At 36.5% G+C, this 16,550-nt stretch overlaps 2 protein-coding genes across 2 annotated transcripts in view; both read right to left on the bottom strand.

Moving 5' to 3' along the window:
- Nucleotides 1-861: 861 nt before the first annotated feature.
- tmem160 (transmembrane protein 160) lies at nt 862-4,294 on the bottom strand. Its single transcript, XM_056262539.1, has 4 exons — nt 3,996-4,294; nt 3,622-3,646; nt 1,639-1,731; nt 862-1,478 (listed from the first exon to the last, which is right to left on the bottom strand). The coding sequence occupies exons 1-4, from the start codon at nt 4,218-4,220 to the stop codon at nt 1,171-1,173; spliced, it is 651 nt and encodes a 216-aa protein (XP_056118514.1). The 5' UTR covers nt 4,221-4,294; the 3' UTR covers nt 862-1,170.
- Nucleotides 4,295-12,583: 8,289 nt separating this feature from the next.
- The window catches only part of egln2 (egl-9 family hypoxia-inducible factor 2), a 24,473-nt gene continuing 20,506 nt past the window's right edge, over nt 12,584-16,550 (bottom strand). The window contains exons 5-6 of the mRNA XM_056262506.1: nt 13,162-13,229; nt 12,584-12,801 (exon numbers count right to left, since the gene is read on the bottom strand). Coding sequence (XP_056118481.1) covers nt 12,749-12,801; nt 13,162-13,229 — 121 coding nt within the window. The 3' untranslated portion in view covers nt 12,584-12,748. The remainder of the gene's footprint in view (nt 12,802-13,161; nt 13,230-16,550) is intronic.

The raw sequence follows: 16,550 nt of genomic DNA, 5'->3' as shown, positions 1-16,550 counted from the left end.
GTAAGATGTGTACATTTGCTTTTAACATGAAAAAAAAAAACCTGGATTTAAACATATAGAGTTGACTGATTCTAAGTGTGCGCCGATTAAATGTACAGTAAACATACACACTCCAGTAGAGTGAATCTCTATATATGAGCACGTGTGGTCCACACACACACACCTGACAGTGACAACACATCTCACCTCATCGGATTATCGACGCACCAAAGACAGGAACTGCTAATAACAGTATATACTTTGGATTCATGCATAATAAAAGAAAAGTCGTGCTTTCATCTCCATTGAGAGAAAGCCATGCGTTGGAAGATGAAGTCTAGAAGTTCTTGTCAAATCTACAAGGAGTGATTTTATTGAGTAAGACTAAAGCAGGAAATCTGAAGGGAATTGTGAGAGACGTCAGGTAATCATTTTCAAATAAATCTCAAAGAATACAATGGAAAAATGCAGCATAATAAAAAAAAACTGCCATGTACCATGAAAAAAACAGCTCTTATATTCTAAAAGCTGGAATACTTTACAGTAAGGTTCAGTTTGATAGCATTATTTAATGCAAAAATTGAACAATATTGTCACAGCATTTATTAACCTTGATTAATGTTACAAATACATTTTTAAAGTCAAAATTATAGATATTTATATTTAAATTATAGATATAAATGAAAACATTGTAATTGTTATACATTATAAATGAACATGAACTAATGTATTATCAAAAAGAACAATAGAATATTTATAAACGAATGCTGTATAGTTATCATCAGTCGCTTAATGCATTAACTAATGCTAGAAAATCAAACCTTATTGTAAAGTGTTACCAAACAAATATCAGAACTTTTATTTCTAAATTACATCACTATATAATATAGTGAAGATGCCGATTTATTACAGTTGAACAACCAAGATGCTGAACTAGTTGTCCGGTAAGTGCTAGTTAAGAAATTAACTTTTATTTTAATGTTCCAGCACTCATAACCAACAAAAATATTACAGAGGAAAAATGTGAATTTATGTCCCTTTGTAAGCAGTGGGTCAATAACGTTGGTCGAAGCCACGACTCCACACCGACCTGAACCCAGTGTTGCCTTTTGTCTTAAAGCAGTTTATGAATACAGAACTCTGGCTCTGGGTCAGTGTAAAAGGCATTTCAACTCAAAGTCTCCTCTCATCTCACTTGTCTTTGCCTTTTTCTTCAGGACCTCGTCTCTCGCTCCGGGCTCTGCACTCGGAGCACTCCACGCCTTCATCTCCCCCGTGCTCTTCCTCTTCCTCATCCTCGTCGTGAATGATCTCCACCTCCAGGCGGCCGATGTAGAGCGATACGGCACACAGCCAGAAGAGGGCAGCGCTGGACACCACAGCCGTGTGGAGCAGCACAGCGGGCAGAGAGAGGAGCATGATCCTCCTCAGAGTCAGAAGACTGACCACGTATGACGCTCCACCGAACGACACACACACTCCGCCCAGGATGAAGAACGCTGCGGGACAAAAGGGACAAACCTTTCAGAACAGGAAAAGGATTTAGGTCTGAGTCAGACAAGATGTTACTCACACTCGCACACAAACAGAGAGGGGAAAGACTGAGAGCATGCATAAACACAACAAAACAGAGGGACTGAGAAGAAAGAGATGTAGTACCATATCCAGCCTCTCGGCCCACATCACTCTGTACAAACGCAATAACGCCGATCCCTGTTGACAGGAGACCATTCCGGAACCAGGACAGAAATCCTGCAAAAAGTAAATGAATAAAATTGCTTATCTGCCTAGATGCCTAAATATCTAAAACATTCATTCAACACTTTTGTATAGAGTCAAACATTCAGGTTCTAGAAGTAAAAATCTCCCATTCATTTTTTTTTTCTCAACAGAACAACAGATTTTTAACGATAACTCCCTAAATGTTAAAGACAGATCTACTGTGAGCTATGAGGTTGTTATTTTCAATGGTATATGCTTTTGTTGAAACCATCAGCCCGCATTATAGAGCTGCACGATTCTGGACAAAATGAGAATCACCAATTTTTTATTTTTTTCAAATAGACAACTAAACAAAATAACATGTAATTTACTGGGGTTCTGACATAATATTAATTGCTGTAGTCTATTTAAAAACGTTTCATTTATTTGAATGAAATTATTTTATTTACTTGAATAAAAATCGGTTTGAATAAATGTTCCAACGACTCACTCGTAAAGACTTGATTCATTACAGGATGAATCAGTGTTTTTGAATGAATCTCTTGAATGACTGATTCACTGACAAGAAACACAACAGTCTGTCGCCACTTACTCGCAAAACATGTAATCAATACAATCGTTATTTGAAGCATCAAGTTACTTTCAAAAGGTGACTAGCTCTATTTTGATTTTGATTATTTACATCAGTGTATATATCTGAATTATAAACTTTTATCCCGGTACTTCTGTCATAATAATGATACGGTGTTGTTGAAAAGACTGTTTCTGAAGCTTTTTCACACCTAAACATGATAACTGCTCTCTCTGGCAGCGCCAACACAGATCTGATGTTCCGGTGTGGTTTTGACACAGGAACATTAATTGTCAGATCGCATGGGTGTTTGAATCGAGATCGCAATTCGCAATCTTTTAACTACGGAAGTCCTGGTAAAAAGCTATATTACCCATGATTCTGCAGAGAAATCTCCACTAATTAGAGAATTAGAGAGTGCAACAGTCAGGTTCCAGAAGTAAAAACTTAATTCTTCGCATATGCATATTTTGCAATAAACATATATATATATATATATTGCTTCAAATAAAAGTATGTAATGTTATGTCCTTGTAGGGAAAGTAAGGAAGACTTTTTTTTTTAATCCCTATGGGAAAAACACTTCCAGAACCAAGGTCTCTGAAAAAGTGGTCAGGCACTGTTGCACTTTATAACAACAGCACAAATTTTGGTTGGTAAAGGAATAGTTTACCCAAAAAATGAACGTTCTTGCATCATTTACTCACCCTCATGTCATTCCAAAACCGTATGTCTGTCTGTGTCTTCCATTCAACGCAAAATGAAAAATATAAATAATCTGCTTGCTGCTGTTTTCCATGAAATTACAATGAATTGAAAACCTCACGCTTCAAAAAAGGATGCAAAAAAATACCATACAAGTATAAGAAGTCTAAATGACTTCAGAAGACTTGGAATAAATTGCACTAGAGCTTTGTGTGAGAAAATACCAAATTTTAACATGTTATTCACTGATGAACTTTTTATCTTTTTCTTGATCATTGAATCAGTGAGTTGAACATCATGGTTTTATGAAATGGATCAAGCAATTAATTAGAAAAAGACCTGACTCTAAATAATGATTTGTTCGCAAATAGGACGTAAAATGACATTGAAAAGAACTTGTCCATCACAACAAGTTATCAGGCAACTTCAGAAGATCAAGTATAATGCAGACTTTATTCACACTTTTTGTTATTTTGGAGCTTAGCAGTCCCGAGTGCACTAATAGTACAGTTCAACATTAATAATAGCCAAACTATTCTACTAAAAAGTCGCACAGAAGAGAACAGTCATATTTAGTAAAATCATGAGGGTGAGTAAATGGATTATTTTCTGTCAATGGGCCTAATTTGGACAGATGATCTCACCTGTTTCATGAGACTTCCGCAGCATCTAGAAAATAAAATAAAGTAATATAAGAGTTTATACACAGATCATTCGGTATTTATGCCAATAAAAATAAGACATTTTATAAAATATGGTATTATAATGTAACATTAAACCAAGGTAATGCCATGGTTTTTGGACACGACACCATGTTTAATAACACGATTTTGTACGAGTACCATTGTAGAACCATATTCTTTGGATTAGCATGTGAATAAAATGGTGCATTAATAACATCATTGTATACTACTTCTAGTGTACCAGAGTACCACCAGTACTTTTCGTAATTAGTAATATATAAATTAAACGTCTAAAGTGAGAGCATCAGGAGGAGTGAGTGAGTGTTAGTGTTTACCAGCGCGTCGGCTTTATCTAGTTCAGTGATGATGTACTGTTGCTGTTGCTCCACTGCTCGTGTTCTGTTCAGCGGGGGTTTCTCCATCGCACGGCGCGCGCTCCCCCGGTGAAGCGCGCGCGCTGGAGTCCACGCGTACTGAAGCAGCGGCCGCCGCGCGACCTGCGAGAACGGGCACACAAGACGGGACAACCGCTTGCACGTTAACCAACTTATGGAAGCCATCGTTTACAATGGACTGGGAAAACCCAAAACACGACCTTTACGCAACCTCTGAACTCTGACACTGCCGGTGAGTGTGTGTAAAGACTCAAGCCTCGTGCTCGCAGGAGTGCGCGTGGAATTCAGTGGCGCCATCTATCATTACTTCCTCGTCATATGATGTTATTTATGTATTATAATGAGTTCGTATTTAATGTCCCTGATTCGTTTAGTTACATCTCTTTGTTACGCAGTACTATATTTTAAAATGTATATTTTTAAGGGGTTTTAAAGGTAAAATCGTAGGAAGATGCAGTTGATGTTGTGTCCACAAGATGGCGGCAAAACACAACAAATCTTGTGCTGTTCTTCATGTCATAAGTATGACTTTTTTATTTATTTATCATAGTTTCCCCTTTTTATCTCATAATTATGATTTACCAAAGCATGATTTTTTCTTATGTGGCGGAAATGCGCTTCCATGGTATTTTGACCAGTAACAAACTCAAAGTTGTCCAAAATGGCATATATATATATATATATACATACACCAAGCACTGTAGCCTATATATATATATATATATATATATATATATATATATATAGGCTACAGTGCTTGGTAGATTACTTACAAATTGTAATCCATTACTAAATACAAATTACATGGTGAAAACTGTAGTTAGTAAAGTAATCATTACCGTACACATTTTAAGTAATATAATCTGACTACTTTTTGATTACTTTTAGACTACTTTTGACCTTACTTTTAGCCTTAACTTGTTTATCACATAGATGGAAATGGGATAAAACAAAGAGAGAGAAAAAATATGTTAAACATTTGTCATCCACAAAATTAAGTGCATTAAACAATACATTACACCAGTTTCCCTAACTGGGGTTTGTGAAGGAACGGCAGGAGGTTCGTGATTTGATGAAAAGGTGATAATTAATTAAATCATAAGTAAAATCTTAAAATAAAAACAATCAAAGTAAAGCACAAACAAGTTTTATTTTGTATGCTGTGTAGCCTTTAACTTGTGTACTTACACAAAACTGTAAGACTCTCTGAACATAAAAAAGCAATAGGCTGTTTAAGAAATTACCATTTAAAAGATGAAAAAGAAGAATTAGTGAATCAGTAAATTCTGACTAATTTACTGTCATATTGTTAATAATAAGTAATCATGTAATCAGTAAAAATGTTACTGTGTTCTGATTTAAAAAAATGAATATAATTTCATTACAAATAAATAATTTTTGGAATCTGATTAGATTACATATAATCCGTTACTACCCAGCATCTCTATATTTTGGTGGAAACTTAAGAGATTTTTGCAAATAACTAGCAAACAAAGTCTTGCAAAATGTTTTGCTTACATAAGTCACACTTAAAATATGTATAAAATTGGAGAATCCAGGTTGTATAATGTAAAAAATGATGATCAATAAGTTATGACAACATATGTTTTGACACTGCTTTACTTTTCATTTTAGTCGGTTTAATGTAATTTAAGTTGAAATGACTTAAACATCCAAGCTAATTGCACTTAAATATGTAAGTCAGCATTTTATTTTTACACTGATAGCAACTTGGTAGCTAGTTTCCTGTTGGTCTTTTCCTGTTGGTGTTTTATTAGCTATAGTTAACCAATCAACCACACAATACCTGTTTGACCACCTTAAGATGGTATAACTAGCTGGTAGAAACTACGTAAGTTTAGTTGTGGCAAAACGCTTTTTAAAATTCAAAATACTTTCTAAGCGAGGCCACTGTATTGTCCTGATTTGATAGTAAGTGTAAGTGTATAAAGTCATTTAAAGTGTGTGCTGCTGTTGTTTATAGCACATGTATGCTTGTGTTTGAGTGGCCTCTTCCGGCCTCCTCTCTCCCAGCGCAGAGGCCTTTTGTCTTGATGTGATCCTCTGGGATCGTGCGTCGCCACGCCTCAACAACCTGATGGTCATATAGCGTGAGGAGCGCAGAGAGGAAGGAGGGGGTCAGAGGAAAGACGGGACGGTGTGTGTATTTGTATGGACGTGTGTGAAGAATGCCTTAAGGAAAGGGCCGCCTTTGATATAAACAGTAACTAAGCTCGCGTTGTCACGCTATGATGCTGTTCCTCATGAAGACTGCAGACTTTTTCTTGTCAAGGCATGTTTTATTATGGCTGGCAATTTAATATGTTCATTAAGTGTGCATGTGCACACGGACCGACATTTAAACAATGATCTGAGTGCTAAAACTCAATTGCAAAGTAGATTGACTTCTAAAGGCATTCAATGCTTCATCTTCCTCAGTAATGTATACTTTGCATTTTCTTCATTTGAGGGCTTTTCTCAGTTATTGTTGTACAGTCATTAAAGGGATAGTTCACCCAAAAATGTTCCAAACCTGTAAAAATGTCTATGTTCTGCTGAACACACACATTCTTCAAAATATCTTCCTTTGTGTTCAGCTGAATTATTTATTTATTTATTTATTTTTACAAGTTTGGAACAACTTGAGGGTGAGTAAATGATGATTTTTGGGTGAACTACCTTTAAATGGTTAATAAATGTAACATTAATAACATAAAAGTTTGAAATGTTTGGATCATCAAATTTTTTTCACTTTATTCAGCAAGGGCACATTAAATTGATCAAAAGTGTCAGAAAAGACATGTATTATGTTCTATTTTAAAAGTGATTTTAGTTTTGATCTTTCTATTCATCAGATAATCCTGGGAAAAAAATCCACAAATATATGAAGCAGCACAATAATTTTCAACAATGTTTCTTGAGCAGCAAATCATCATATTAGAATGATTTCTGAAGGATCATGTGACTCTGAAGACTGGAGTAATGATGCCTAAAAGTTAGCTTTACATCACAGGAATAAATTACTTTTCACATTTCATAACATATTCATCAATAAAAAAGTTATTTAAAAATTTTAATAATATTTAATTCACAATATTACTGTATAATACTTGTTTCAAAAATCGTACCGACCCCATACTTTTGAATGGTATACAGTCTATGTGCCATAACTGCTGTATTACTTATGTCATTATGCATTAAAAAGTGTTATATTATTATAATAAATTACATTGTTTATAATATATATTTAATTGTATATTGAACTCTATTAGGTTATAATGACTAGACATGTGAAAATAATATATAAGCAAATAGCCAGCAAAAACCAAAAGTATATTATATAAGGTCATCATTTAAAAAAAAAAAAAAACTTATTAACAAAAAATTGTATGTAAAATAATTATAGGTAACACTTTATTTTAAGGTGACGTAGTTCCGTTACTACATGTACTTATAGAAATAACAATAAATAACAAATAACAATAAATTATGCATAATTACAAGTAATTAACCAAACCCTAATTGTATCTCTATAGTAAGTACAGTACAGTAAGTAGTTCATTAATATTACTCAGTACTTATTTAAGTACTACGTCACCTGAAAATAAAGTGTAACCTAATTATAATAATAAAACGATTCGAAAAATGGTAGATGTTCAGTTAATCTCGTCTGGAGGCATATGTCCTCATTGTGTCCCTGTGTTTGTTTAATCTTTTTTTCCTTTGAGTTGCTGTTATCTCTCCAGATGTGTTAACCCAGACCGCCCTGGTTTAGCTGGAGGTCAGTCTGAGCACTAGAAAGACGAACCGCTCTAGTAATCTGAGGTAGATCCAAGAGCAAAGGCCGCATTGATGAACACACTCACACACAGGGGCAGATGATTAAATTGAATGAGCAGGAGGAGGTTTCCACTCAATCAGAGCCCGGGCCGGATAAGGAAAAACACTTCCTGTTTGTCGACACATTCCAGGACTAATATCTCCCCTGCAGCTGAGATGACACTGATCTGGGGCCAGTTCCTCTTTAAAAACACAGATACTTATCAACGTGACATCAATCGCTTCTCAGCGTTATCAAGCCAGTGTGCAAGTTAAAAGTTCAAGTAATAGTAATATTAGTAGGTTACACGTGTATCCAAAAGACTGGGATGTATTGATTTTTTTTTCTTCCTGTATTTACATAGAGACAAAAATAAATTCTCCTTCTCAGTTAACAATCCCATTATTGTGTCCCAGTGACGTAAGTTTGTAAAAAAATACTTAACTTTTCAGTGTAATGCAAACACTTTTTTAAATCAGAAAATCAGCCACTTTTAATGTCCTCGTACATCACCACGTGACAGTCATCAATGTTTTCCGAGCTTATAATTTAGAAATAGAAAAAAAAAAATTAGAATACATTTGTATATCTATAAATGTTGTTAGTTTTAATAATAATAATAATTTATTAAGGATTATTAGACCCTAATAGATTATTATACTCATAATTAAATGTGTAATTTTAATATAATTTAAATATAAGTTATAGTCAGTTTATAGTACTTTAGTCAGTATTATTTTAGTTTAGGTTTTAGTCATTTTGTTGTGCTTTTGTGAATCTTATATATTTCCATCTAGCTTTATTTTTAAGTTTTATTTTTATTTTATTTCAGTTATTTGCCTAGGCTATGTTGTAAGTTTGTGTATATATTATTGTGTACGTATTTTCCCAAAGCGATTTTAAAGAGAAAAAGAACACAGTGGTCAGCTGTACAAAATCTGACATTTTAATTAAATACTGGCAAACTCAGAAAGGTTAAGCGAACATCTTTTTGTTCTCAGTTGATTTAAGTTTCATACTGTTACACGGCACAAAGCATTTTCTTTCTGTAGCTTCTCATTCAAACATCACACATATGATAAAGTGCTTTACCGTTTTACTTATCTGGCACTCAAACACAGAACAAAACTACACTCCCTCTATAGAGTATAAACCGCTGCTCTGTGCTGACTGAGACTATGTTCAGAATAGCACACTACTGTACTGTTTCTATAGTATGTATACTGTGCATACTATGCAAATGTTTACATGGAATAATGACAAAATGTGTAGTGTAGTATACAACCAAAACACACTGGACGGACCACTGCCCCCACAATGCTTTGTGCTTGACTTGACCTTCTGTTTTCAGAGTGACGAAATGGGCCATATCAGGTCCATTTTAATACATTTACAAATGTCAAAATATATATTTATTCATATTTAATATACATTTTACTTGACATTGTTTTACAAACTGAATTAAAAATGCCTTTTTGTAAATATTTCCTTATTTTTATCTTGTTGACATGATAATGAGCTAATTAGTTTAACATACTACTGTTGAAAACATTTAGCCCTCTGTTGCCTTTGCATACTGTTTTATAAATAGTAAGCAGTCTACAGTGTACACCGTGCAGTATGCTAGTGTTTCATTCTGAACATAGCCTCTTATAAGCATCTGATCAACTTGCAATGCCCTCTGGGAAATGTAGGCACAAGGCAAGAGTAGTGCATGTGTGGACACCTGATAGAATGAGGCGCTTGTGTTTTCCAGGTCACATATCCACCTTATATTTCAACGCGCATGTAAGCTATTATTTTCTGTGAATGTGCGGAGACTTCTGATTAATTTGCCCTTATATGTAAGAAACTGGAAGAATAACAAAATGCTGTAAATGGTCAAATAATTAGCGTTACAAACCAGTGTGTTTATGATTTTCATATACTACATTAAAATCATATGATAACGAGTAACCGTTTGCAATAGCAAGCAGCATAACACACTGTTTATGTACAGGTAAAATAACTGGAATGCATCTGCTCAGATGCTTTTAAGTTACAACGGCCCGCTAAGAATAAGGTGGATAAGTGCAGTTGCCATCACTTGTGGAGAGCCTCATATTGAGCTCTTGTGTTGTGCAGCGCCTCTCTGAGGCAGGAAGGAGATTGTCAGATCTCAGGTTAAAGTCCCCATGAATTCAAAATTGACCATACTTACTTTGTTTGCCTAAATTGATCGTTTTGTGGTGAACAATTCATCCATGCAAGTCAATCCACACACAAAAATTTTTTGGCTTCGTAATCTTTAGTCAAAATCTGAAATTTCCCCTCCCCTCTGCGTTGGAGGACCTTGCCTGATGACGTAGGTTTCACGGTTTGGGCGTCTTCTTAACATCCGTAATCACGCCCCTCCAACTGACAGTAGACAGGCTGAATGAAAACACCTACTTTTCTAGATCCAATCAGGTGCTAGTTGGGAAAAAAAGCCACGCCCACCATTTTGCCTCATTTAGTATTCCGTTTCTCTCGGAAATACGTCACAACACTGGAGAAAAGTCGTCCGCAACTTCCGGTTCACGGGGACTTTAAGTGCATCTCTAGAGAAAGACACTTAAAGACAAGATAGCATGCAGCAGGATTAGCCTAATGCTCACATATATTAAAAAAGGTCGCAAGCAGCACCCTGTTTGACCTTTTGTTACAGAACATACATTCTGCAGATTGCAAATTGAGTTGGTGCTAATTGGTTGTGTATTATAAGCTGGAAACGTCACTTGCACTAGGCTACTTTAGCACAAGGCTAGCTGCTCATATAGGCCAATTTATTCATGTTCTACGTGTGCTGGTATGCCATTGTGCCATGCACATTAAAACGACGGCCTTGTCATTATTTTCTAGGCAAACATTCAGTCTTTCTATGCAAATGAGGCTGTAGAATTTGCCAGATTCATATGTACCATGTGGCCGCGCACTTAACGTGCACACTATTGCCATCTATGAAAAGCAGGTGAACTGAGTTTTATTTAAAAATTATTTAAAAGGCAGTATTTCATCAAATGTGGATGAGGAGCATTAAAATCCGGTATATATCCAGAGATAGAGCAGTCCGGAGCATGTTTAGCTGATTCAGATGAATGGATTTCAGTAGTGAAGCGATGCTGCAAAATATTTATATCAAATGTCAATCCGTTTAAAACAAACTAATAAACTTAAATTTATGCATATTAAAAAGCAGGTACGATTTTTATTTATTTTTATAATATTATATATTATTATTGGATTTTATGTTAAGAATCATGTTCTCAAAATGCTTAGAATAAGCAATAATCTGTTCATTGTGAGAATTAAATTTATTCAGTTAAAAAGTATGGTTAAAATATGGCTAGCTGTGGAACATTCAGTTAGTTAAAATATATGAGATTTAAATCAGTTGGATTCATTGATGATAAATATGTAAACCTGGTTATTGTTTATTTAAAGCCCATTCAGTTTATTAGTACTATTACAGAAATCTTACCGGTTTCATTTACGTATGACTGACAAATATGCATCACATTTAGTTTATTAGTTTATTGTTAAAACTGTAATCCAAAATAGATGGAATTTGTAATGCAATTTTTTTTTCTTCAATTGTCACAGTTTGGAATGTACAATATATCGGTGTCATATCAGGTTCCGGCATTTAATTTATCGACATTAGATGTTTACTTGTGCAGCTCATTTTCTGTACTTTTACATTTAATTATATTTGTTGCAACACTTAAACTTCTTTAAAAACACAAAAATTGTATAACTGTTATCAAATATTTATCAAATATCAAATTTTAATATTGTCAATTTATCAGTTATCGCCTATAACATAAAATAATATTTAGACGTTAATTCTCGCTTATCATTATCGGCCAGAATTTTAATATCGGCACATCCCAAAGTACAATACAGTCCCAGAAAACCATTAGAAATGAAGGTTGGGGCTCTTCACACAGAACATGTTCTGGATGCATTTATCAAAGTTGAATTACATTTAACTTGATGCAGCATCTTACAAAAGCGGCTCCCGTGGATTGAAATAAAAATAAAAACTCAGAGATGTGATGCAACAGCAAAGACAATTTAAAAAAACAGCGCAGACAAACCGCAAGAACGCATACTACGTGAACGGCCCTAAAGTCTCCTGAAAACTGGGGAACTGCAGCATTCAAATTAGCTTTCCGCACAATATGTTTGGTTGCTACCAGATTCGCATAATTATTGCAGCAAAGCCAGCCGTGAAAATTGACACCTTCAGAGGACGCTGTTCATTCTGAGTGAATTCACCCTGAATGTTTCCTAGGGCTCAGGCTCAATCTTAAGGGATTCTGTTCACTGAAGCATTCATGTACTGTATAATATGATTGTTGGGTATTCTATGTCAGTTTTCATGATCTAGCTGAGCACTGGCGTAAGTCAGATATCAGTGTTAAGCTGGATACACATTCACTGAACAAGATATGACAAAGGCCACTGGAAAATCTCACTTCACGCAGGGGTGTGGTGTCGTGAAAAGCAAGGGTTGAGTTTAGAGATGGAAAATCTTATTTAATACAGTAATTACACAAAATACTAGTAGCTAAAGTCCATTCGTAATGTTTCTGTTGTTAACTTTCCTCGGGATGAGGGAAAACCGGCCATTCCTGCCAGCCCTTCAGTGCCGTGACCATCAAGTTTGAGACACCGTGGTGTCCCGTGTTCATCCAATCAAATCAAACTTGTTGGATGTTTGAGGCCACAGAAAGAGCCGTGATTGTTGTGCTTTTTGCGTCCCCTCTTGAAAACGTCCAATCGCGCAGAAGCACGGGCCACCACACACATGAACAGGACACACTTGAGTGTTCACTCGACTGGCTGACATTCAGGTCTTGCTGCTCTGTGTGACGGGCACTTTAACTCCTTTCTGTCCTGCAGCTGTGAAGGACAGAGAGAGACAGAAGGTGAATTAAAATAACAGAACTAAAGCAATACTCTAACCCTTGTGCTGTGCTGAAAATCCTTTACCTAATTAGGTTTTACCTTTTAAATTGCCTGTAAATCTCTTATAATGATATATATAATTGAAAAGAACTGAATAAAAGTATTCATTTCTCTCCCTGCCCTCACAGGTCACTTTCACATTGTACCCATTGGTTGTGATTGGTTAGTATGCTTCCTCTTTTTAACATTAGTATCACCGTGAGAAAATGTGTTCCCACCAACCAAACCTACTGAAAACAGTAAGTGAGAAAACAGCCTAAGCCACAAGTTTCTTTTGAAAGATATGACACTCACCCAGTCTGTACTTCTCCTTAGCTTCAGTCCGCTCTTTTGCATCGAAGTACCAGACGGTGATGGCATAGCTGTGGGAAGAGAGAGATCATTACAGCCACAATTGAGAGGGGTCAGACAATCTGACTAGTGTGTATTGATCTGTGAACTCAAGACTGTTTAGAAACTGATATGGAGTTTGAGATGTGCAGAATCATGTGGATAACTGTGAGGTCAAAGCACAGAAAGGGTTAAGTCAACACTAGTAGAGCGGCTGTTTTGTTTATTCCTGGCTCTGTTCTACCGGCACGAGCGCACAAACTGAAACGACGGCCACTTACACTCAGGAAGCACGTACTTCCTGTGCCCCACCTCGGCCCCCAGCTGCGATGGTGCTTGATACACACCTACCCTCATCCTGAATCTAGAATAATGTCAAACGTAAACGGCAATTGTTTTACTACACCAAAAATATGGCGTTTAATTTGTTTCATCAATCTCATTTCAAGACAAACCCTCTTCCTGAGGAAGACCAACTGCAGGTGTGGTGTTTATAGAGCAGGATCAAATCAAACCGTAGTGTTTGTAGTGGTGGGAGAACAATGGTGGAGGACGACTAGGGGACGGGGTCAGATGAGTGCACTAGCTTGCATGTGTTTTGAGAAAGATCACAGTCTAATAGATGAGAGGTTACAACAACTAGGACTGTGGTTGTTGCCACATGACATTTTACAACCTGAACCAGAGTCGCATGATTAATTGTGAAAAGATCACAATCTTGATTCAAACACCCATGCGATCTTATTCGTGAATGACAACGATTTGGCTGTATATCTATAAAATGTTTGACAAGTACGATCTCAGCTAACATTCAGGCACTGCGGCTGTCCCAGAGAGAGCAGTTGTCATGTATAGTATGAAACAGCTTCACAAACAGTCTTTCGAACAACACAGTATCATTATTTCTGTCTTAGAATATTTAACATTATCACATAAGTACTGGGATAAAAGTTTATATTTCAGATTTAAACACTGATGTCTACCATAGTGATCAAAATAGACCAAATCACGTTTTGAAAGTAACGATGTATGTATCACTTACATTGTTACACCAGTAGGTAGCGACAAATTTTATTATTTGTAAATTAATCATTTATTTAAGAGATTCGTTCAAAAACGCTGATTTACCCAGTAATGAAACAAGTGAAGTCTTTATGAGTGAGTCATTGAATCATTCATCCAAGACATTCGTTAGAAATGCTGATTCATCCAGCAATAAAACAAGTGTAGACCTTAGCTGTGTCCCGAGGCTGCATCCTTCAAAGGCCACGAAGGTCGGACTGAACATTGTTTAATGGGACAGTCTAGCCTACGGAGGATTATTCGATTGTACAGGACAGCTGCCGTTGACGAGCGGCAGTAATGTTTTGTGCTAGACTTTTTTAGACTTTAAATAAGTTATTTTAAACTGGGTTCACAAACTGTCTTAATATGTTCAACATGGTCCATTTCTATATATAATAAAGAGTATAAACTATATAACAACTTATTAAGATGATATGTCATCATTTGAACCGCTTTTAAAACAAAATGTTTTTAAATTTGTATCATTAAAGGATAACTAAACCAACTTTTTTTAGTTAATGATCTGTAAGAATGGGGCTTTATTAGTGCTGTTCATTGATTCGAGTAACTTTTTTTGACATTTGGGTATAAAGTGTTTTAATTCTACAATATATGGTGTAAAATCGTCTGAGTGCTGCCCTCTTCAGGTTGAACGTTGGCTACTGCAGTTGAATTTTCCTATTGGATGTTTGAGGTAGTTCGTGACGTAAGCGGTGGGAGGTGACGTAAGCTGGTTCCAGCTTACCACGCTCTTGGCACGAGCTACCACGCCCTTGGCAGTATAAAAACCATCTTGTTTCGTCAAAACCACTGTAGCGAGTCAGGAGTTGGAATTGCGAGTGTCGAAAACGATCAGGATAGAGTATCCGTTCATCCCCTCTATCTCCGCTGGGCTCCGCCCACTTTTCCAGCATTTTTCAAATATTGCCAGTGGGTGGAGTCAGGCTCTGACCAGGGGTTTAGTTACCCTTTAAATATTTGAGCACGTTGAAACCCAGTACTTACGTTTAAAAGTGTAATTCGCCTTTGGCTAAGCCCCGCCCCCCTTAGTCACTGTTGCTACGTCCAACAAACAAACTTCATCTGGGCTCTGGTATCAACATGGCTTATGCTGTGACAGCTCTTCCTGCTGAAATTTTATCAAACTTTTATAAAGCAGCAAATAAAGTGTCCGATAGAAGTAGGCAAAAGGGGCTGCAATATACGTTCGAAGGCTATATTCACGACATACAGGTGAAACGCAAGGAACAACAAGGCATCCAAATAGAGGCAAAAGCCTACCGGTCACAGTCAAAAAATGAACCACCGCAGATATCCTACTAATCGAGACGGAGGCTGGGACTAACAATATCAAGGAGCAACACTGTTCATGCAAAGCTGGGTAGGTCTCTATTCACTTCTATAATCGTTATTACAAAGCAAACGGACTACGCGAGTATAACGTTGTATTTATTAGCAGCGTGTGCTAGACGACACTTGTCAGGATTTGACTTCGGTTTGGGAAGGGAAAAAACACCCTTTGGGAAGGGACACCCCCCTCCAACCTCTCTGGGAAACGCGTATCTGTGTAACAAATGCCCCAGGCACAACGTTTAACCATATTTTTGATAAAACTACGACGGTAATAGCCTGCCGAGACCAAAAATATGAGACGCCTGTGTTAAAGTCAATGGAGCGCTGTGAAAAAGTGTCGGACCTCTGTGGGAGCTCGTTCTTGGCTGCGCTGTGATTGGTCAATCTACATTCTAGGGTGTGGCTTAGCCAAAGGCGAATTCTGCAATTTCTCTCAAAACAACATCCTGGCGCGCAATGAATTCTGGGGGAGGGCAAGGCCACGAAGGATCTGTTGTATCCTTTATTTCAGGGTAAACGAAGGACGCATTTTTTTTAGAAGCCTTCGAATAGGGACAGCCTTCGTCACTCCGCGGTGACACAATCGGAGCAACCTCTGAATTGATATGCAGCTTATATGAGTGAGTCATTGAATCATTCATTCAAACCGATTTTTTAAAAACATTTTAAATATACTGCAGCAATTAACATCTTGTCAGAACATATTATTTTGTTTAGTTGTCAATTCAGAATTGTGGGGGAAATCGTGATCTCTGTTTGAAACAAAAAGATTGTGATTCTCAATGTATCCATAATCGTGCAGCTCTAACCTGAACTAATCTTGTTTTATCTGATATTTCAAGAGACTTATTGATCTGAACACACAGTCATGAGGGTCTGCAGGCATTCTCTTTATGATATCACTTCCTTGTTTATGTTTTCTCCCTACATGTTTC

This window comes from Rhinichthys klamathensis, unplaced genomic scaffold (genome assembly GCF_029890125.1).
Source record: "Rhinichthys klamathensis goyatoka isolate OS25496 unplaced genomic scaffold, OSU_Roscu_1.1 h1tg000192l_1, whole genome shotgun sequence".
In the NCBI taxonomy this organism is placed as follows: domain Eukaryota; kingdom Metazoa; phylum Chordata; class Actinopteri; order Cypriniformes; family Leuciscidae; genus Rhinichthys; species Rhinichthys klamathensis.
The sequence above is the reverse complement of the archived record's forward strand: the minus strand, read 5'-3'. Positions and strand labels throughout refer to the sequence as shown.